Here is a 23,983-nt window from a genome sequence, read left to right as displayed (position 1 = left end):
GCTACCAATTCCAGTGGGCCTACTGTGTTTTAAAGTTAAGCATGAATTTAAATATTTATTAGTGAACGTGAATCAAAGCACATGTTTCCATTTAGAATGGAACCCTCCCCAGGAAAGGCAAACCGAAGGTATCTTATTGGGGAAACAAAAAGTCTTTCTTAAAAGCCGTGGTAAAATTGTTAATGAGTACCCCTCTAAAGGAGAAAAACCAATACAACAGATAATCTTTCCTATTCCACTTGTGGAACTCACAGGCTAAAATAAAATGGTCAGAGCTGGGTGACTGAATTCAATCATGGCGTAAACCCACCAAATTCATGGAGTTTTCTAGTCAGTGATGGATTTGGCTTTGGGATAATAGTTATTTGTAAGAGTAACCAGGATTTGCAACACTTTTCTTTTAGCTGAAGCATTATTTCTAGAGGTGTTTTGTGTTATTAATACACAGTCTTATGTTGCTTGGCATGGTTGGTTTACTAAAGTCATCCAAGTCCTAGCCACTGTCATACTAGAACTCGAAATAAGTGGGCACGTCAACCATGTAACTATGCTTATTTACCTGTTAGGTAAATGTCTTACTGCATATTTCTAAATTATTTGTTAGTCAAGAGCAGATTGAAATTCATACAGAATTTTGAAAGATTACTAATTTGATTTTGTGTTTTGGAATGGAGCTTTCATTTGGACCAAGTTATTATTTGTACCATGCTTTTATTTTTAAGACTTCTAGTGTAAAAAAAAAAAAAAAATTCATCTGATGAGATTCATCTGATGAGTTGAGAGCTACATCTAGTAAAGATGGGGCACAACTTTCAGACAGAAGATTAGTGATAGATTGGATATTAGGAAAAATTTCTTCACTGAAAGTGTTTTCAAGCATTGAAACAGGCTGCCCAGGGAAGTGGTTGAGTCACCATCCCTGGAAGTTTTTAAAAGACATGTAGATGTGGCGCTCAGGGACATGGTTTAGTGGTGGACTTGACAGTGTTAGGTTAATGGTTGGACTTGATGATCGTAAAGGTCCTTCCCAACCTAAATGATTCTGTGATTCTATAATCCCATTGTATATATTCACATATCAAAATCTAAGCACTCGTCACTTTAGCTGAAGAGTAAAGAAATTATCAGATAATTTGCAAAGAAAATAGGCACCAACTTTGCTGTCTGGTTAACACTTACTAGTCAGAATTTTGCAGTTTGGATATCACTTTTCAATCAAATTGCTAGAGGAGCTGGTTTTACCTAGTAATACTTTTTTTTTTTGTGTGTGTTGAGCAGTTACTCATTAAGTTGCCTTAATACAATGAACTGCTAATAGGATATTCTGCAAACCTTTACTGAGTAACATTTCTGAGCCTGTGGAGCAGCAGTATGGCCTCTTCTGTGTTACAGAAATGTAGTCTGACCTGTAGCATCATCTTCTGATTCAACTCTAAATTCACTTGTGACCACACAACACAGCAATACTTCCAGCAGTATTCATATTAGATTTGCTTGAAGTAGTGCTAACCATCATGTGATCCTCCACAGTGCTAGTCTTCACTCGGGGACAACACCAGTGGGAGAGTATGAGTATTGTGACTATCTCCTTATCATCCCCCAGCAACAGCTGGTGTTTCTTCTGACAGCATTTTCTGTGAGAAGTTTGCATTAAGGTGCTAGTCATTATTAATAAGTTTGCTTTGATTGCTGGTATGACGTCTGTGGAAGAAGTGGAATGAGTGAAAGCTTCAATATTTGGATCTTTCTTAATTCCTGAACTGTATTCTCACTCTGGTCCATAATTCTAGTATCTTGTGGATTTCAAAAGAAACAATTTTGAGGCATAAATCCTATGTTGGAATTAATGTATGTGGAAAAACAAATCCTGAAACTTAGACAGAAGAATATTTATATCTGAACTCAGCAAGTGAAAGCAGCCTCTAGTAATCCTCTGTGGAAACATTCCTCTGCCAAGCTCCATCCTCCAGATGAATGAATAAATGCAGCTGCAGTACTAAACCCTAAACATTTACATCATAAACATCTGCATAGTTGGAAAGGTCTTTGCTTTGGCACTCACTGCTGTAATCTACAGGTATCAATATTCAATATTCCTGCCTCTCAGAAACTCAGTAAATGCATCATCAACCTAAAGCTATGGCTAACAACCTGCACAACACTTACTCAGAGCCAGGGTTTCATCTTAGGCCCTTGCAGATCTCTTTGGTGACAGGGATTCACAGCTACTCAGAAATGATAGAACATAAAACTTCATGCTCAAGTAGACCTTGAGGACCAGGAATAAGCCTGTTTCATTAGCCCAGTCGTAGTAGCGCAGAGGAGGCATAAGCACACTTCTGCAGAGTTCTAGAGGAAGGTGTAGGAATTTGTTGAAGCAGCTGAACAAATTCAGATGCTAGATTTTTCTGTTGGTTCCTTGGCTTCCTTTCTGAAGCAGTAAAAGCTCTGTGAAGACCATTCTTATCCCCAAAATAATCAGATAACCCAAACAGTGGCACAGAGAGGCCTCTGTAAGGAGAGAAAGGTGGGGATTTGAGTATCCAGCACACAGGAAAAAAAGTTAAGACAGCATTTGGCAATAGTTACTATTTATTTATTTAGACACCAACCTTCTAAATAATTACAACAATCTCAGATGTTACCGTGGGGTATTAACTTGAAAATGATGACTTTTTAATATCAGTGTCTGTAAGCTTCATTCCATCTGTTCTTTCTGGCCCACATTTATGCTACTGGTATCTGTCTGGTTGCTCCCACTGCATGAGAGTGACACTTGGCCTGATACGTGCTTAAATAGAGTCTTTTTTATTTGTTTGTGTCTACACGTGGAAAAAAAAATCTATTTTACTTGCAGTCATATTTTGGAAAATATCTAATTATAATTTTTGATAGAACATTTCTGTGCAAGATAAATGCATGGTAATTGTAAATTGCAGAATTGAAGTTTTAGTGTATTAAGAAAATAATTATATTATTTGAAAGATAGCCGTATATTTTTGTTTTGATTTAGAGTTGAGTTTCAACAACGTAATATTTTCTAGAAACATGAAAATAAATGAGAATTTATTACGGCTTAACTTACACAGCAGAGAACACAGTAATGGTCAGGAATTTGGCATAGGACATGTTGTTTGCTTTCACCGCTGTGTGATTCATCAGAACTCTTACTAGGTAGTAGTCACAAAGCAGTGCAGTATGCTGCCAAAGGCGTCAGCAATCTTGGCCACCTTTACACTATCAATTTTAGTGACACGACTGTGGTGGCTGCGGCAGGTCTAATAGAGAGACCACCTGATGTGGCCTACATCCTGCGCTTGTACAACCATGAAGCTTCACTACACAAATTTAATAGCTTAAATCTTGGAAGCATCAGACATGCATCAGTACAGCATCACATCTGAGCTAAAAAGCCCAACTTCTCTACAAGGTTAAGCTGCCTCAGATACAGACCAGCATCAGCTCTGATTTTTGTCTAAACAGAGGCTCTTTCAGTTGTTTGTTTCTGCAAAGGCGTTTGAATAACAAAATGAAAAATCTACTTGTCTTCAGTATTTAGTGATGAATACACTGGCACTGCTGCCATCTTGAGCTGATTTAGTCAGCTCTAGATTGGAGATGTATATACCTTTTCTACTGCATTCTGTAAATGTGTCTAAATGAAATGCAGACACTGCAATCCAGCTAGCTATGCAAGTCATCAGAAGTTTAGACAGTCACACTGGAGTGTTTGGTACATGGCATTTAAGAACAGGGAATCATACTGCCACCCACTCTTCAGAATACATCTTCGTTAAGGACTTTACTGGTGTAACTGTAGCGGGACATGCCCTCCTCGTGTAGCTATGCTAGGTATACTAATGTCTTCCTGTCAAAAAGAGCATCCACTGTAAAGCAGTTGAGATCTACATATGGAAAGTGCTACATGGGAACTGCCTAACATTATTCCTCATTGGAAGGGAAACCATAGCCATTGTTGTTGTTCCCTGCAGAAGGGAAACCATACCACTTCCACTGAAGTCTGTGTTCTCTGGAGTCCCAGAAGAGGATTAAGTTCTGTGATTAGGCTAATTTAATAGGAGCGGTTTAATTATTTGATACCACACAAAAAATAGAATTACTGACTTTTGCATCCTTTCCAAATGTGACATTTCCAAGAAGGTCTGTAATGGCAGTCTCAAAGGACCGGTGCAGTCGCCAGCACAGCCAAAGGACAACCTGTTGCTAAGCAACCAATATAAGTGCACTGCTCAACATTTATTTCATTTGGAAGGGAACATATTCTTTAAGTAATTCATCTTAGCTATGGAGCACAAAGACTTTTCCACTTGTTTTTCCAGAGCTGTGCACATGTGTAAAATAGCCAATTTGCACAAACAAATGTGCAATTTAAAGAGCAGGTGCCATAGAATAACATGTAAAACTGAAGGTTTGAAAAACTGGCACAAGTGTTTTAGCCCTTTCTAACATCAGCGTCCTGAATTTGCCTCTCTGTTTCTGTTGTTCATCCTACTTGAAAATGGGCTGCCTTGATAGCATGTATGTGGCAGAGCTGTCTGCAGTTTTCCAATGCTTGTTGATGCACGCTCTTTTGAAGAGTGCTCTTTATGGTTTTCCCACTGATACAAGGCAATACTTTCTCCCTGATAAACAAGTCCAGAATTGGACCCTGACGTTCCGGCCTTGAAGACTCCAAATCTCAGATTCTGTAATTGCTTCAGAAAAGCAGCTAAAGAGCTTTGGAAAAGAGCATTTAATGCTCTACATCTAACACCACTTTCACTTTAGTGCTTGTCCCTATAGTGAAATAAAACCCTGTAGTTCTGCTGGACTTGTGTCTGCGTATCTGAAATCAGACTTGGCCTGAATAGTCTCTACCTAAATTGTCCTGAAGGAGTTGTTCATCATGTTTCCCAGTCTAAAACCACACAAACAGAAATCAGATCGTGCACAAAATAATATGGGAAGTTGGTCAAAATCCAGAATGCAGTTTGGTTTCTAATGGTCATAATAAATGCATGTTTTACTGCCTGTGATCTTAAAGACATGTATGCCATGCATAAGTGTACTGAGGCAGGTGGGGCATGCCATCTTAATGTATGTCCCATCTTAAGTATGCAGGAGGCTACTTTTGGCTGGGAAGAAGTCTGTACGCATTTTAGTTCTCCTCCCTAGCAGATGTAGCAAGTACATTCATTGACTGGTCTCTTCTGGTTTTTTCTGACCAGCTTTGTGGTCTCATCCAAATGCTCTAGGATGTAAATTATTTGTGGGTAGCCCAAGAATGGCTACAGTTCAGGTCTTATATGGGCCCACAAATGGTAAAATATAATTTTCTGTTGCCCCAGACATCATGCATGTGAAAGTTTCCATCTGGTCATGACCTCCTGCCTGACAGAGCACAGTGAATTTAAGCTCAGCTCTGTCCGTGTAGGGCCATCTGACACAGCTGCAGGTTTTCCTGTCTACTGTCGGCAATTCCTGCACCTCTGTGTCACACTCCAGAAATTCACAACCATATGGAGACAGATAGCAAGGGCCATGCTAAAAGCCATCGTGTTGTCCTGGGAAAACAAACTCAGCATAGAGACTGAGAGGCATGAGTCACTCACTGTTATCAGGCAGATTGTCCAGGACATCGGTGAAGGTGTCCTGTTTTTCAGACCCATGCAGTCAAAGTAAGTTGAGTGCCTGAGTAGCTGAAGATGCTTTTGTTTGTAGCTTTCTGCTGCTGATCCAATGGATCATATCAGATATAGACAGATGTCTTACTGTCACTTTGATCAAGTGAAATAGATACAAATTTTGCCTTTGACTGGTATGGTTTCCAAATGAGGTATTTTGTTAAATGCGATGTGGGAGTACTGCACTATTTGCAAGCTAAGCTGTGTCTTGGGAGCAGCAACTAACTACATCTTTTTTTAGAGCTGAGAAAAGTAAAGCACAGTGTTGAAGAAATGCTGTTGATCTCTGCATGGTAGCCTGCAGCGATGGGGGCTTAAGAGAAGAAACTAGGTGTCACTCTATTCAGATACACAAATATCTTCCTGCCCCTCTCCTTCACTAGGACCTCTGCTTTCTATGCTTAAATAGGGAATTTTCTTCCAGACATGTCTTTATTGAAAGACTCACTTTAACTCTTTACCTTGTGTCTATGGGTTCATAGGATTCATGATGCAGTATCCACAGCTGAATCAATACTTCTTTCTTATCTCTGCTGTTGTATATGCAGGAACATTGCTTGCCAACAGGCTAACACTGTAGTGGTAGATCCATATAATGTAGCCGTCACATTTGGGAGCAGGACAGCAAATTTGCTGCTTAACCTGGCAGTTTGGTCATGAAGAGATTGGTTTTGATTTTGAGATGAAAATAATTTCTATTTTCAATCCCATATTTTTATCTGTCAAAGTGAATTATTGGTTGTCCTGCTTTATTTAGGGAATACTTTCCCAAAGTTGCTGCTTCCTGTTTCTTTTGAACATTTGGTCTTCAGTGATTTCACACTGCAGAGAAGCACAGCATCAAGCAACCAACCAACCCTGTCACAAGGAGCTGACTTGAAGAATAACTCTAAGAAGGTTAACTGACCAAATCAGAAGCAGACTGCTTAATGAGTGAACAAGCAGGGAAATACAAGAGTCCTTTTTTTTTTTAATCAAGTCCAAACAAAATTACAAAGTCAGAAAAAGGATGAAACACAATGGGCCACTTGTTTTTCAAGTTGCTTGATTTCACGTTGCAAGATTCATAACAGCATTTAGTTTTGAAAAAAATCAGCGTTTTTCACTAGAAACAAATTAATCAGGAAATGGTTAACCAGTTTTTGCAAGAAGACACCGTGTGAGTAGCATACATTGAAATAAAACTATAGAGGAAATAAATTACAGAGAAAAATACAAATAAAAGACAAGGGTATCTTGAGGAAAGAAGTGTGATACTAAATTGAGTATTTTCACAGAAAATCTGAGCTAGCTCCAGTTAAGCTTAACTTAGGATGCAGGAACTGTTTGCTGTATTAGCTGGTGAACTCCACTAGCATTAATTACTATGGTAATCGAAACCATTCTCCTGCCAGATCTTGAGTGAACTTAAGAGGCTGTAAGCGCCAGTATGCAGTAGCATGTGTAAATATCCTAAGTGAACCAATAATCAAAAGGGGCAAATAAAGTGCAGAGCATAGATTTGGCAACAATTCAGTATTTCTGTGATTTTTTTTTTTTTGGTGTAACTTTAAAGAAAATACAAGGGAAGGAAAAGAGAGTAGATTAGGAGGTATAACTGTCTACCAAGAGTATATTATATGCTCTCTACAAATTATTTCAGAATCTAAGAGGGGGAAAGGAGGAAATTCAAGTCATCATGTTTAATACATTTATTCTAATTCAATTTTATTGAATAATTTTCTACCGTAAACAAGCTTGCATTTTAGATTCTGTGTAAAATAAATCCCTTCATAGTGCCAATATAAGCATACATTTTCCCTTTGCCCTCAGTCAGCTGTAGTTTATGCATTAACAGGGACTTTCTGCTACAAGCCTTTGTTTTTTTAGAGAGCCACTCCTCTGGGATTTGGGCTCCCTGGTTGGCCACTGTACTGAGCTCTCCTGATAACGCAGCAGGTGGACCTGAACAGCAGCCAAAGTTAATAACCTGCTGAACCAGGGACAGGAAGGATAGTAGCAATTACACAGAAAACATTTTCATTGAGGGAGTATTTCTCCTTTGATATTTCAAAAATGAAAATTGATATTCATAGCCACATTCTACCTAAGGAATGGCCTGACCTAAAAAAGGTAATAAGAGTTTAGCTATTCAGTGCCTTATGTTATCAGCAACCGTTTCTACCAGTGTAATGTTTGAAAGAACAATGAATGAAGGGTTCTGTTATAAATATCTCTAGGTTTTTGTCTAATTTGATTTTTTTTTTTTCAGATATAAGATACTTGTATTGCATTACTTTGCAAAGCGAGAGTCACAATAAGAAAGGGATGGAAAACTGGGCTCTGTTCCTCACTCTTTATTTAGTCTGAAGCAGTTATATTTTTGCTTGGTTTTTTGTGAGACCTAAAATTGTCAGATGATGAGGTGTAAATTCCACTGTCTTGATAAAACCAGAGCTGTCAGGTTCCCAAATGGTATTCACTGTTATTTTAAATAAGAGAAATAAGCAAATATTAGACAAGATTAATGTTACCTAAGAGAAAAGTCATTCACATCATATACCTACAGGCATGAAAGTCATTAACTTCAACAGAAGTGTGGTCACTCGAAGTACAATTAATTGATGATGATGATGATTTTACTAATATCTGTTATTTTTTCAGTTACTGGAAAGAAGTAATATATTGTATTAAAAACACAGAATCTCAGTTGTCAGAACACTGAAGCTATAAGTCAACTTTGAATCTTTGCATGGTATTATTATTATTATTCTTCAATGACATAAATTTATTCTTGTCAGTAATAATTTTCATGATCTTGTAAAAAGTATTTGAGAATGGAAAGTGTCATTTAGGTTTTCATGTAATAAATCTAATCCTTTTCTTATTTCAGATTATCAAAATCCAGATAGTCATCTCATTCTGAATTAGGTTTTAGATTTATTGCCTAAATAATCAAAATCACAATTCAATATAGAGATGTCTGATCACTTTTTGACTTATAAGGGATCACATCTCCAATGCCACAAAGCGTACTGAAAAAGATCACATGAAACTATATTTATATATAGTTTATATACATGTATATATTAAATTATTTGCAATTAAAAATTGTGTTCAGATTTCCAGGATAGCTATTTTTTATAACTCTTTAATGTTTCCATTCACAATAAAAAATCACAGTAGAAAAGAGAAGACCTGTATTGTTTCTTCTTTCCTTATTGTAATTCTGTGTGGTTGTAGTTAGAATGAACAATCCCAGTGTCTGACAGTAGTATGGAACCATTTGATTTCATTGTGCCTGTGCTTGACAACAAAAGAATACCATTATTTCAGCCATGCTCTTAGGCATCTGACACACTAACTGAAACTCTGGTTTACACTGTACATTTCTTTCACTTAATTATTTTGAGGTTGATAATGGCAAGTTCTTAGGTAAGTGTTTCATATGTATTAGCTCTGTGTTTCTGTGTTTTTAACAAGAGAGTCAAGTATCAGTTCAATATTAGCCAGAAAGCAGCTGGAAAATGTAAACAGCGATTTAGGAAAAAGTCATGAGAAAACCTGGCATTAAGAAAATACATAGGATTATTTCTTCATTAGTGGTGAAAAATAACACCATTATGCATAAAACCTCCTGGAAAGGAATGTTTGTTTCCTCATTTACCTAGGAAGGTCTTTTTAAACATCTATTTGAACTTCCTGTTTGTAATAAGAGCTCCTCAATGAAAAATACATATACACTCAATAATGTAGGTGAGATGACATATATTTTTTAGAACAATTATGTCTGTTTTAAATGGATAGGAGTTTAAATATCCAGACTACAAAGACAGGTTACTCTTGCTTGTTTCAGATTGTTTTGTCCTTGTTTGTGCAACATCCCTATAAAAACCTATAAAAATCCTATAAAAACCTATAAAATTCCTTCATTCTAATTTTACATGATTTTCAAATAATTTTTTTTGTCTGTATATATTTTAAAAGGGCAATAAATTCACTGAGATAAAATCACCCCAAGAATCCCTTGATGTTCACAGACGTACATCAAGTCTGAATTTACTACTGTTAGACCCTGTAGGCCAGTGTTGCGTTTATTTAAACACTGATAAAGAGGCAAATACCAATTTTTTAAAAGTTAATCTCCACCTACTAGTTTTTGTTTCCTCTGTTCTAAAGATTGAATGATTCAATGGTTTATTAATGGACCCAGAATAAAAAACAACTCTCAGAATTCCCTAGAATCCTCTGAAAATTTAAGCCATTAACATAGTTTTCTACATCTCATGCATGGAAAACCAATGAGGCAATCCTAACATGCACACATAGCGCTAAACTTTGCTTTCTTTTTGCTGGTCTTATAAATACTGAACCTTGAACCTAGAAAATTCTATTGTCAAGATATTTAAGAGCTTAGGAACCCATCATAAGTATAAAAATTCATAGAAATGAATGAAATAAGGATTGTCAATACCTCCAAATAGTAACTGAGGGGAAGAAAGAAAAAAGTAAGTTCAGAAACAGACAGTGAGCTTCTCTATTGTCTAAATGCTCCTTGAGTACCCTTAAGGTACTCTTTTTCTGCACAGTTTATAATTGCAATTAGCATGGAACTAGTGAAAACTTAAAGTTCTCATTAGGTGTCATTCGCAAATTTTCCCTAAATTTAAATATTCATATATATAAACCTATAAATTTATAAATGTAAATAGAATATACATGGCTACCTCAGTCATTAGCATCTCTGATTGGCTGAAGTCAGGAGGCTTGGCTCTGCATGCCTACATTAGGGAAGTTCACAGTGTCATTAAGTAATGATTTGTTACCACAGGAAATTCAGGAGTGTATTCAGATTGTTTACACTTCACTGAAAGAAATGCCTGCTTTTGCTCAGTTTCCTTTGAAATGTTTGTTTACAGCAAAATGGGAATCCTGAGCACTGTTTTCAGTCTATTATGATATTTCAAGATTTCATTTATTTCTAATCTGATAATTTATGAAAGTAAAAGGAAATCAGCATCTTTTGTGGGTTTTGGGTTTTTTGCATAAACAATTTTGAATCCCTCTGGAAGAATCAATGAGCATCTAAGCTTCTCCTTTTTAGCTTCTCTTGGCTGTTTAAATATTAATAGACAAGAGACTGACCTTCAGCCCTGCTGCTGAATCATGGAAGCTGAAAAGTGGAATCAATACATCTTTGTGCTAATGATTAACTGATCACAGATTGGAAGATTGTCAGCTCAATTTTCATATTGCCAATTACTTGATATAATTTTTTCTATGTTAAAATCTGCATCAAAATCAGTTAGAACCTCAATACAGTAAGCAACTTCAAGTACTTTGAAATCAGTTGTAGGGCTTAAAAATGTTGCTGAACTGGGAGCTAAAAGTTCAGATCTACAAACACTATTAGTCCAGTCCAGTAAACTTCAGCACTTCTGCTGAAGTTAACGGGGCTACTCATATGCTCAAAGCTGAGCATATGTGTAAGTGTTTCTCCTGAATGAGATACTGCTGGATTGTAAGAATGGAGATTTTTATTATTTTGCAGAGTGGTAACTAGCACTGGCTTTTTCTTGTTTCTTTCGCAGAGATACGGATATGGTGGATGGGTACAGCTGGATCATCACTGCAAGGTTTGGGCTGTTTGGTGTTCTAAGCTGATCTTGTGTTGTTATCAGCAATACAAACCCACAGTAAATCTATTAAAAAGTAAAGTGTCAATAAGATTGGCTATGTCTTTGATACAGATTTCTCTAGAGGTCTATCTTCTATGAATTAATATCACTCCAAGTCCTAATATACCTCAATAGAACTTTTTGCTTGAGAGATGAAACTCACATTCATGACAAATATGAACCAGTATTTGGTTTTCATCATCATCTCATTTTAACACTTAGAATGGATAGCTCTAAGGAATTCGTTTCAATAAGATAGGCCAACCTAAAGCAGATTACATGTAGATATTTTTTTTAGTTAAATGCAGTCATCTGTATGAGAAGCAAAACCAAAAGAAATTTTATTTTAATAAAAGTTAAAGAACTCAGATGTGAAAATGTCTTCACATCTGAATGAAAGGAAAAGAATAATTTCTGTAACTTCATGACAAGGAGAACAAGTAGCAGAACCGTAAGGACAATCCATAGATTTGGGGACCATTATGTTGAAAAGTAGGAGTGTGAGGCTTATTGGCAAGTAAAAGGCAGACTGGGTCAGATTTTACTTCACCTTTTTATCACCGTCCACTCAGTTTTTTGCAAAAATACTTTTTTTTGACACTTCTGAGCTACATTAGTACAACTGTAACAGCATGCCTCCATGTGCCATGAGTTCACACTAACATCTTGCTGGTACTGAAGTTAGCAGAATACAGGTATTTACTCTGCTGGGGATAGAACTGGTTTCTTCAAAGGTTTGGTTCTGATCTCACTCAGAGTAGAGCAAATCAGCAGTAATTTTAGTGACATTCACAGTGGTGTAAGACTTCTGAAAGCAAGATCAAAATCTTGCAGTTTATCTTTTGATAAGAGCATTAAAAAATTACCAGTATTAGTGCTTTTTTTACAGGAGGGCACAAGACCTAGGAGAGGGAAGGCTGATACGGCAAAATAATTCCATTTGTACGTTACTATGTAGGTTAACTGTAGCAGCTAGTTTTAAAGATGTTACCTCTGTTACCCTATAATAACTGCAGTCAGATATCCCTGGCCATCTCACACGTTGTCCCAGGAAGCCAGCTTCCTCCTGTGACCTGTCAGCTCCCCACTCCTAGGAATCATTTGGAGACCCTGTCACTGCAAATGGCATTGGCCTCTGGAAGGAGGGAGATTAGAAAGATGGCATTAAAAAAAGGTTTCAGGAGACCTCAGTTCACTTTCCACCTCACTTCATATGTACCTGTCCTAACTTGAAAAACTTCATCTGTAATTGCCTACCAGAGGAATGTTGTGAGTTGTATAGATACAGAAGGGATAAAAGCAGTGCAAGGTTTTAGCCCGATAATTAAGGAAAAAAATGCAAAGACAACTGAGGTTGTGTAGATAAGAGCAGAAAGAACATTGTGGATATAGTAAGCTGCAAGACAAAAGATGCAAAGCTAAAAGCATGAATAGCTGAACAAAGAGTGTCAGCACATAACCCACCTAAAGTGTGTGAAGAGTGCAAATAACTGGCTAAACCCAGCTATGTTCTATAACAGTAGGCTGTATGCACAGTGTTTTACAAGAGCTAATCTGTCTCCATCTTCTGAAATTCAGACATCATCTCAACATAGGAATTCTATGCTGAAAACTAGAGGGATAAATGATAGAAAGATTTAGTACTTAGCATTTTCAGGGTGGTAACCTTGTAAAGAAAATAGTACCCAATCTTCTTCATTGTTTCTTTTTGTGACTTGGTTAGTTCATTCATTCTGTGTAGAGATTCAATTTTTATTGTCTTTAGAGAAGTAAGACTTGCATCTTCCAGGTAACCAAAGTATTTAAATATATAATGCCCGTTAATTTCAGTGGAACTAGACATTCCCTCATCCTCTTGTCACGTTGCAAAATCATACTACTTTGTGATTGTATATATGCTTCTATTAACTGAAAAAACCTGATAAAATGGATACAACACTGTCTATTGCAACCTAATGACATACATACTGTTGTCATTCTATAACATGCAAGGCTATGCTATCAAATGCCTAACAACCGTTTATGAAAAAGGACTACAGAATATGAAGGTTGGGACTGAGAATGAGGAGCAAACAAATATGCTGAAATTTCAGATCTGACTCTAAGCAGGCATAGGAGGGGAGAACAAGCCACCTGCTGAACCAAAGTGTGGATGGCACAGCCTCTGAGGTACATGATAGGTGCAGGAAGGAGAGAATTGTTGGAGATATTTTTAGCAGCTTAGCTGTTTGTTACAGGTCTGATGCTACAATTCCTTTCTAAAAATAGTTTGCAAAGGAACTTTGTGGCAAGTCAATAATAGCCTTATACACTCTGCAGAGAATTCTGTCTAGCCTACTTCTGTCTGAAAATGTTACATGAAAAAAGCGCATGACAAAATAAAATATAGCTAAAAGATAGCTGGGGAAGTTAACTCTTAAAATTTAAAAAAAGCGAAAGCGTTTCATATCACTCTGTGAAGAAGCATCAGGGTCAAACTGGAAGAAAATAATTGCATGCATTTTTAAAGAAGTATAATTTGGTATGTGACTGACTAGTTATGGAATAATTTTAAATATAGCTTACTGAACCAAATCAGCCTGCTGGACTTAATTCTTAAATCTCTCTTTCTACATAAATGATTTAAAGCCTTAAATATCAGATATAGAATAGAATAGAATAGAATAGAATAGAATAGAATAGAATAGAATAGAATAGAATAGAATAGAATAGAATAGAAATAGAATTCTTCAGCTGTGCCCTTAGGAAATTGTGTTCACCTTGAAAATATAAATTTCATCTTTTATGGTATTTTCAGCACTGCATCCATTGCTTTGGAGCCTGAAATTTTTTTTCCTGATCTATGTTTCGTTCTTAGTACTGCAGAAAACTCTGAGAATTGTTTCCCAGTTGAGGTGTCTGAGTAATTTCTCATTTTAAAAATACCAGGTGCAGATTAGTGGCAGTGTCTAGAGACTATAGCAATATGACTCACTTGCCAGTCACCATGTTGCTGGACCAGATCTTTCTATCCTTACACACACAAGCACAAATCTATTCAGATGATCATATTTTGCTTTCCTGCATAATCAAGTTTGTTGTTGCCAACATACAATGCTTTGAGCTCAGCCTTGACCTGTAGCGTGTTCACAAAGAATCAGTAAATGCAAATGAAAATAGCAAACTGTTCAACTAATTCTTCAATGCGAACAGTACGTGGCTTATTAGAAACCTTTCTTACATTGCAAACCCTGATGCAGGTTTGTCTCAGCATTTAAGTATGAGCACTGTCAAAGTTGCTAGTAAAAGTACAATCTGTCTAATATTGTTTTCAGTGTTAGCAGAAGAAAATATATATGAGCAGGTCAGCTGCTATGCCTGAGCTGTGTCTGAGGAGAGAATAAAGTCACCTGTGTTCACAGAAATAGTCCCAGTGGTAATCCAGTAAACTTCACATGATCTATTTAATCTGTGATGCAATGCTCGGTTCCACTCTGTCTTCTTCTCTACTCACACCCCAAATATTTTTCTGTTTATTAGGCAATCTGCAGCAATGTGCTGATCTTTTTTTAATGTATTAGAGTGTATGGCTAGAGTAAACCTTTCTGTCAGGTTGGAAAATCAATTTTGCAAGAACCTGAAGTATTTTACTGGAGGATCTACAACTATGTAGTTGTCATTACTGACTGTAATATTTCAAGTAATTTTCACAATCTCTGATACAGCTAACAAGTAACTTGACAGTTTGCCAAGGCAGCAGAGTTAGATTTGGTGAAAAGAGCTTTAAAATATTCATTAGGGCAATATATTTGTGAATGATGTATGAAGTTAATTACAAATTCAAGGTTAAGAACAGTCTGACTTCTCAGAAGCAGGGTACAGAAACCCAGCTCTATGAGAAGTAGTGAAATTTTATTAGTTATTTCTGTTTTAGCATACTAACAGTGCATATTCTGATTTAACAGGAATTTTTATTTAGAGAAATAGACAGGATCATAAATAGACCAGTTTTGTGAGGAAAAATAAAGTGGCCTTTGAAAACAGAGAATTCCCTTTCCAGAAGGGTCGGAAGACTGCCCTGCGCTTAGCTTCTGTTTACTGTGAAGGTGAAGGAATAACTGCTGTGTTTCCTCATGTGTTTTTCAATTTTCAACTGCAGATGCAGTGTGTTCTCTGACCAGTACATCTGCTGCATGACTGCACTTACCCATCCCAAATACACAGGGTCATGTGGATCTTCTGACATTCATCCATTTCCGTTTATCCCTATAGTAGCTTCAAGCAACCAAGAAATACTCAGGCCTTGCAAGTATTGGTGAATTGGATCTCATCAATCTGTGCAAGTGTAAGCCAACAGAAAGACTGTTTTGTCTGTCTTTACAAGTCCACAGAAGCATGTGGATACCTACAACTATAACAGACAATTTACTTTGCTTAATGTGATGACACTGTGCCTACTCGACCTCTTTGGACAATTCGCAAATGAAACAAAAATTAAGTTTAAAAAGGAAGTTTCCATGTTCATAGTTAAAGGAACAGTATTAAATTTCATGACCTTGATAATATTTTGAACTTTGTAAGTTTGGGAATTGGTGGCATACGGGGAAGGTATTACACTAATTCAGGGAATGGTTTTATACTGCATTTAAGTTTTGTTTGGGGTTTTTTTTCCCAAATACAAATTCTTCAATAATTCTTTTTTTTTTTTTCTTTCCCATGGAGAAAATGTAATCTGAAGACAACATAATAGGTCTCCTTTTGTCTCGGTATCACTGGTGATAAGAAACAGCTGGACTGAAATTAACAGAGTTGCACAATTATTTCTGTAGTTACTGGAATCATTGTGATGCTATTGACTTTAAAAGAACACACACATACCCAAGGGGAAAATTTAGCACATATTTAATTAGAGCATTGTTTTGAGGTCAAAATTTGGTTTGAGGATAAACTTGGATTAAGGTACCTGATATCTTTCCCGAACAAATACAGAATGATATACGTTGCAAAAGAAAGAGCATTTTTTAATTATGAAGAATTAAATCTGAACTATAAATTACTGGTTTATTCATGACTATTTTAAAATTGTCTTTGATTAAAAATACCTACTGAAGAAAAAAAGAACAAAATTCTGTCACTGAATCTCTGTAGGGAGCACAATATACTCAAGCAACTATAAATTAGCATGTACTACTTTGTCACATTTATAATATATGAAAATGTCATTTCACAGGGACAGGCAAAGATGATGAAGGATGGAAAGGTTTTTAGAGTTGTTCAAGAGAACTGCTGGGATCCAGAAGTACGGATTAGAGAGATGGACCTATCAGGTACCTCCATAAAGGAATTGAAATTATTGTAGTTCATTTAGAACAACAGCAACCTATCTGTTAGTGCATCTGAAAGTGCTCTAAATCATAAAGTAGCATCTTTATGATTTTTGTTTTCTTCTCTCATGGGATACCATGTTAGGAGATACTTTGGGTCATTCTCCTTATGCAACACATAACATAGGCCAATTTGGGAACTCAAGGGCTGGCATGCAATTTATGTAAACACAATTTAGATAATTTTTAGCCACCTCATTTTCACCCTGGAGAAACAGTATTTCAAACTCCAACCATCAGACATTTAATGGGAATACTGAAACGTCTTTGCAACCTCTCTGATGCCTTGACTAGACTGGAATCAGTCCCAGAGTTAGCTCAGGGATTTTGGGGATTACCACATCATTCAACCACAGTGTGGATCATAAATAGCCTTTGGGCATCTTCCCCTTTCAGATATTTCCCTCAACACCAATGGGAAATTTTTACAAAACAATTCTGCCCCATCTATTTGCTATAGACAAAGGAAAAACACAGGAGCAATTTTTTTTTCAAATTTTTGCAACAGCTCTCCAGAAAAGAAAATATATCATAAATTCAACACCACAATATTTCTCCACAACTGAACAGTGCTCACTTGGTTAAAAAAAAAAAAAAAAAATCTAAAACTGTGTGTTACAGCACCATCTGGTGACTTGTGCCATAAAAATGTCCCCTTTTATTACAACAGTCCAGAGATACAGGCATCACCCGATTAAGTCTAAAAAAAAAAGGTTTTAGTGTTTTTCATTCCTACTGTTCACCTAATGATAAAGACTATGGGCTACATTTACTCTTTTTCAGTTTACAAAGCTGTAGCTACTTAGTTCAAAGACCATTTTCTATAACACAGTCTGCGATAGATTATACCCAAAAATTTAACAATAAACATGGCATAATTTTGGAACAAAGATACAAGGAGTCTCCCAGCTGAACAAAACTACCAGTCACTGTAAGGCATTATTAACTCAGAGAGATAACTTACAGCTTGGTGGCTAAAAGGCTTTGTTTGTGCAATGCCCAAGAGATCTTGCCAGTAATAAGAAATGGTAGCCAATGTACCAAAGAGACTAAATTAGTTCTCATAATCATATGTTCTAGGTCTATTTGATATACAAACCTGTGTCTTGATCCACTCAATAAAACAATCTATCAAGGTAATTCAATAAAACGAGCTGTAAAGGTAATTAACATCACAGTTCTGTGATGGAAATCATCACTGTTTTGTTGGAGAAAATCTTTCATTTAATTCTAACTGCCTTTCTTATGATTTTCTGCTTTGTAAAACCCTCTGAAGAGGGTATAGAGGTTTTTCTGTGCTGATTCTCCTTCTTCCTAAAGCTAGTGTCTAGGAATGTTCAGCTACCTTTAAGGTTTATGTTAAATTTGCTCAGAAGTGTAAAAATGGATGGAAACCAGATACAATGCTTATTGTGGAAAACATGGTGAATGTTCTCAAACCTACTAATCAGGAGTCCAGTAGCATATTGGTGGATAACACAACTTAGGCTGTACTTTGGTATATACATAGTTTTGTAGATGTAATCCTTAACCTCAAACCATTGCTGCTGTACATAATATTAATCAGATCTTGTAAGAGAGATGCCTGAGTCAGGTTCCCCTCCTGTTTCCTATTTAAAATACTGAGAAGGAGGATAAATCATTTTGTTAAACATTCAAGTGCTTTGGCAAGGTCTTCATCTTGGAAGAAATTCTCCTAGGGTTTTTTCTGCTATCTTTTGCCTTAGTAGTTTCAGTACTAACAACCGAGTTACATTTTTTTAAAGCATGACAAAATATGTGCATAAATATTACAATCAGATCTAAAATTTTTAAAAAAATAGTTTTGCATGTAACTATTTAGTGAAGTCCTAATTCCTGTTTATTGTTTCTTCTGTTGTTAATCTCCTGTGTTTGTTGGGTTCATTCCTGTAACCTGTCACACACAAAGTTATGGTATAGATTTGTGTTTGAACAGAAACCAAACAACATAGACTTAATTCTCTTTATTGCTAACGTCAAAGTTATTTCTAAAAACAGACAGATTTTCTTATACTTACAACCTCAGTAGTCCACACATGGGATGAGTGAAACCTAACACAATATAGCTTTGGGGAACACTTAGGAAAACATTGTTTAACAACCATTGTTAACATAACGTTGTTTATCTTTGAGCTAATTTACATCTTTCTTTATTAAATATATATGATAAACATGACCCCAAAATAAACTTAAGATACTGTATTCTGTTGGTTTAACATGTCATTAATTTATATGAGAGTAACATTAAATGGGTATTTTAATTAATTTTGCATGTGCATACCAAATGCTTCTAAAATCAAAATACTTAGGTTCACAAATAATCTAGTATGAGTGTGAAAAGTGTTAGTTTTCTTTCTACTTTGTAAAAATATTCCAATCCTAATAAACTCATATGCTACAAGATTTATTACCATGATCCTTAACTAGCAAAAAAAAGATTCTATGCATGTTACTGTTAAATCAGTCCTTCTTACCATTAACACTTCTACCTTCTACCCTTCAAACAAAAGTGCTTTTTTATTTTTAACATTTTACCCAAAAAAAGGAAACATTAATAACTGCTTTTTCTTACTTAGGAGTCACAGTCCAAGTTCTTTCCACGGTCCCTGTAATGTTCAGCTACTGGGTAGGTTCCTACTGGCATATTTTATAACTCATATGTTAGAAAATTTTTAAAAAATAAATGTGTCCTCCTGTAAATTAGGTGATTGAAGTAGTCACTAGAGCACTGAAGTAAATGGGGAATTGTTCTGCTGCAAAAAAAACAAAAGACAAAAAAATAGTCCAGGTATGAGAAGAGCCAGGAGGGTGTCCTGGCAAAGCTCCACTCTGGAGTACACTCAGTAAGAAAGAATGAGACAACAACAGAATTTCTTCTGGGGACCTTACAGGGGTAGCTGGAAACAGAGAGAATTTACACAGCATGAATCCATGGTTAGTAGGTAGACATATATGTACAGATTCCATGAAAGCTAGACATCAGTCAATATTTTCTCATTAAAAGAAGAAGTAAAAGATATATTTGTGGTCTTGTCCCACTTTCTTTTAAATGTGGCATGGGACTCATTGACCTAGAATGCTTTGAATCTTAAAATTCAGTATCAAATTTAAATTAACATGTTCCCTGTGTGGTGATCTTGAATGCATCAAAGAAATAAAAACAGTCTGAGAGGATAAATAATAGCAAAAAGCTGTTCTAAATACACTCTCGATTTGACTATTTAGCTATGCGTACAAGTTGAGTTGTTACATGTAAACAGATATGCTACATTAAAAATCATAGCGTTAAGCCCACATATAAGTACCGCTGATCTCCAGAATTTCTTGTTGGGTGACATATCTTTAATATTTTATTCTGGTATTTATGGAAATATTTTCCGTTAAATATGTGTTAGGGGAAAAACGGAAAACTGATTGTATGGATATTGCAATTCCGTTATTAGAATTATGATGGTTATCTCCTTCTAAATGTTAGAGAGGTTTGCTCAAGTTTTCTCTATAGAATTCTTATGGTCGAGCATCTCACATTTCTTATTTTTATATTTTCAACTCCAGTAATAAGAGACTAAATATTCATTGCTATGTTTAAAAATTACATGCCTAGGTTTTTGCATTGGGATAAACAAAACTAGAGGACTGGTTTACACAAAAGACCAGATACTTCAGTGCATCAACAAGCCCGGCTTTATTACACTCATCCTGAGCAGTAAAGGCAACCACAGTTGATAAAATATTCAAGACAAGAAGCAGAACTTCACCCAGAGGTTTTAAAGCGAGGCAGAATTTAGCCCTACTGGTTTCCAGCTATTCAGAACTGTAAAATAAATTTTAGATTCAAACCCTGTCTCTGAATTGTTTGCAGTGACATTTATCCAATATCTTTCAAAGGTGATAACATTTGAGAACTATATTTTAATGTACTATTCTGCTTCATATCTTACCAGGCCAAACCTCAGGATACTTTAGATCTAGCGCAGATATTAAATAATGACTTAGCTGCTACAGTAAAAAAGTATCCCAAGAGGTTTATCGGCTTGGGTACATTACCTTTGCAAGCTCCAGACCTGGCTGTGAAGGAAATGCATCGCTGTGTGAATGAACTTGGATTTCCTGGAGTACAAATAGGATCTCATGTCAATGAGTGGGACCTGAATGCACCAGAATTGTATGATATTTATGCTGTGAGTAAATGTTTCTTTCCTTATTTTGGAGAATTCTCTGATATGGAGTTCTGTCTAAAAAATATCTTGGGACATAGTCGTCAACTAAATTTATAGATACCTTAAAACAATTGAGCATTCTAATCTGCTTAGTGATCAGAGAGATTCAGCTTTATATATGATAATTCCTTATAAGATATAATGACGATAATACAGAATCACAGAATCATCTAGGTTGGAAAGGACCTTGAAGATCATCTAGTCCAACCTTTAACAATATACAATATAAATACAATATAAAACATTCTGAAACATACTTTATAATAATGAATAACAAAATCCTTTTATGATATGAGTTCTCACTGTAGATTTACCTTCTTGGTTTGTGAGGATAAGTACAGTATCAAATAAAGCATTTCTGCATTGTTTGCTTTTGGGTTCCAGTTACTGTATTTCAGCCTATTGAGATAATTGATAAAACTCCCTGAGATTTTCAGAGATACCTATAGAGCCAAAGTGCATTACAGAATTATGCAAATGGAACCAAAAGTTCCAAACTGAATGTATTGATTATAAAATTAATTTATAGATTGCATTTCTTAAATAGCCTGAGGTCCAGGTGAGGATGATCATTTTTGAGGATTAATCAATGTACATCCTGTATCTGTTTCAGAGGTTATTATAGCTGTCGGCTTGGAGTTGATCCATAGAGGTTATTTTTTAGAATGCTTAATTTATTCAAGAATTCTCTTAGTGCAGCATCTTTTGTTTTTTTGGTCATATACAGTCAGTTATCATCTTCTGCTCTTGGAGATGCACGCGTTCACAGAATCACAGCATGGCTGAGGTTGGAAGGGACCTCTGGAGGTCATCTGGTCCAACCCCTGCTCAAGCAGGGCCACCTACAGCCAGATGCCCGGGACCATGCCCAGATGGCTTTTGAATATCTCCAAGAATGGAAACTCCACAACCTCTCTGGGCAGCCCATGCCAGTGCTCAGTCATCCTCACAGTAAAAAAGTGTTTCCTGGTGTTCAGAGGGAACTTCCTGTGTTTCAGTTTGTGCCCATTGCCTCTGGTCGTGTCACAGGGCACCACAAAAAAGGAGCCTGGCTCCATCTTCTTTACACCCTCCCTTCAGGTCTTTATATACATTGATGAGATCCCTGCTGAACCTTCACTTCTTGGGGCTAAACAGTCCCAGCTCTCTCAGTGTTGCCTTATTGGAGAGATGCTCCAGTCCCTTCATCGTCTTTGGACTCTCTCCAGTAGCTCCACATCTCTCTCATACTGAGATCCCTCTCTTGTACTGGTCTCTCTCTCTTATACTGTACATTCTTCAGTTTATGTGTAGGAAGTAATGTCTATCACTTTTAGAAACATCCCCGGATAATAAAGATTGTGAAATTAAGCCATATTTGATAATGAACTTTATCAATCTAGCAAGCCAGTTATTGAATTGCTATTTTTAGTTTACAAATGTAGATGGCGATTACTCCCTACAATCCAAAAGTTGCAGCTTTATTTATGCATATATGGGTAAATAAACCCAAATTTTTCAAATGTGTGATAATCTCCTTAGCAACAAGAGGAGGTCCAGAAATACATCTGACAAAACGAGGCTGTTAAATTCTGGTTAAGCATATGAATGACTTGACTATATATTTAAATTTAAGCACATAGTTAAATTACACAGTCAGAATCAGCATCCTATATTGTTCTTGTTTCCCTTTCCAAAGATATCAGTAGTTTTAGAAAAATTAATATACTTGAGTGGAGGTGGATTATTGATCAGAATACAGCTAGATTTCAAACTCTTAGGGGGGATTAGGAATAGTTTTAACTTATTTTTTAAGCCCGACAGAAGGCCAAAGGGGACAAATGTAGTGCAACAGCCATGAAAATTCCTGAATGCAGCTGGAACAATTCTGCAAAACCATCCTAAAATGGTTCTACAAAACATTATGAGAATTCATCCTCATATGTATAATGAAACCAAAAGAATTCTAGTTTGAACCAAGTTTTATTCTGCAGGATGGCTGACAAACACAGCTAAAAAAGCAGTTTTATACCACATGAATCTGAGGAACACTTGGCTTACTAAAAAGATGTCATCATCAGTGTTTCCAATCCTGTAGTCTCAAAAAGAACTTTGAAACTGAGTGAGGACTTCAGGATATGGCCCGAAGTCATAAATATAACCAACTGTTGCTTATTGTTCTTACTTCCGGGCCTTTTTTCATTATTAGTACAATTTTGCAGGTAATCTTTAAAGCATGGCTAAGAACTGAGATGCATTTTGGTATGATTAGTCAAGATTTACATTTTTTACTTTTTGCTGCAGGCTGCTGAACAATTAAATTGCTGTCTCTTTGTGCATCCCTGGGACATGCAGATAGATGGAAGGATGTCCAAATACTGGTTTCCCTGGCTAATAGGTGAGCCTATATTTACTTTGCTTAATCCAGATTTATGAACTGTCACTGGATTTTGCCCAGATTGTTGCAAAGGTACTAGTACAGAGAAAAACTACATGATTTTTCTATCAATCTTTTTTTTTTAAATCAAGTACTACAATTAAATCTGTTGTGTAAATTCAGCAGTCATTTGTTTTTAAGCTTGTTTAGTTTGTCTAACTTTTAAATGCCTAGAATTAAAATTATTCAGACTAGCAACAGAATCTAGTATTCTCTTTTGTCCTAAATACAAAGAGCAGATGTCTAGGGAAAAGTGATTGTCTCTGAAATAGAGCTTCTCAAAAATAATGCAAGTAAATGAAGGAGTAGACAAAACCAAACATTACTTCCTAGAATTTCTTGGATTATTTCCTAGAAATAGGTTGATCAGAGAGGAAATAAGTCTAACTTCACATCAGCTATAGTTGAAACAACATGTGATTTGAAAGCTCCCCGTAGATGTAGGGAATTATCTAGTTTCTGTTTTTTTCCCTATCTGCTAGATAAATCAGAACAACATTGAATAACAGGAGGTAGGCTATACTGCTTCCTGATTCCAGATTCAGACCTGATTCCACCCTCACTTATTCTGTTTTACATTGTTTTGTTTTGCATGGTTCTGCATTGGCTCCAATAGAGATGA

At 36.1% G+C, this 23,983-nt stretch overlaps 1 protein-coding gene across 4 annotated transcripts in view; it reads left to right on the top strand.

Moving 5' to 3' along the window:
• Window positions 1-23,983, top strand: part of ACMSD (aminocarboxymuconate semialdehyde decarboxylase) — a 51,992-nt gene that overhangs the window by 16,693 nt on the left and 11,316 nt on the right. For 2 of the 4 annotated variants that reach the window (XM_074828604.1, XM_074828601.1), the window contains exons 1-6: window positions 7,663-7,796; window positions 11,255-11,299; window positions 16,551-16,647; window positions 19,302-19,351; window positions 20,670-20,906; window positions 23,229-23,322. In XM_074828604.1, coding sequence (XP_074684705.1) covers window positions 7,740-7,796; window positions 11,255-11,299; window positions 16,551-16,647; window positions 19,302-19,351; window positions 20,670-20,906; window positions 23,229-23,322 — 580 coding nt within the window. In that variant the 5' untranslated portion in view covers window positions 7,663-7,739. Of the gene's footprint in view, window positions 1-7,662; window positions 7,797-11,254; window positions 11,300-16,550; window positions 16,648-19,301; window positions 19,352-20,669; window positions 20,907-23,228; window positions 23,323-23,983 lie in introns of those variants that run through there. The other 2 variants (XM_074828602.1, XM_074828603.1) reach the window with 1 other exon arrangement.

Source organism: Strix aluco, chromosome 6, assembly GCF_031877795.1.
Source record: "Strix aluco isolate bStrAlu1 chromosome 6, bStrAlu1.hap1, whole genome shotgun sequence".
Classification (NCBI taxonomy): Eukaryota; Metazoa; Chordata; class Aves; order Strigiformes; family Strigidae; genus Strix; species Strix aluco.
This window is presented reverse-complemented; position numbering and strand designations above follow the sequence as displayed.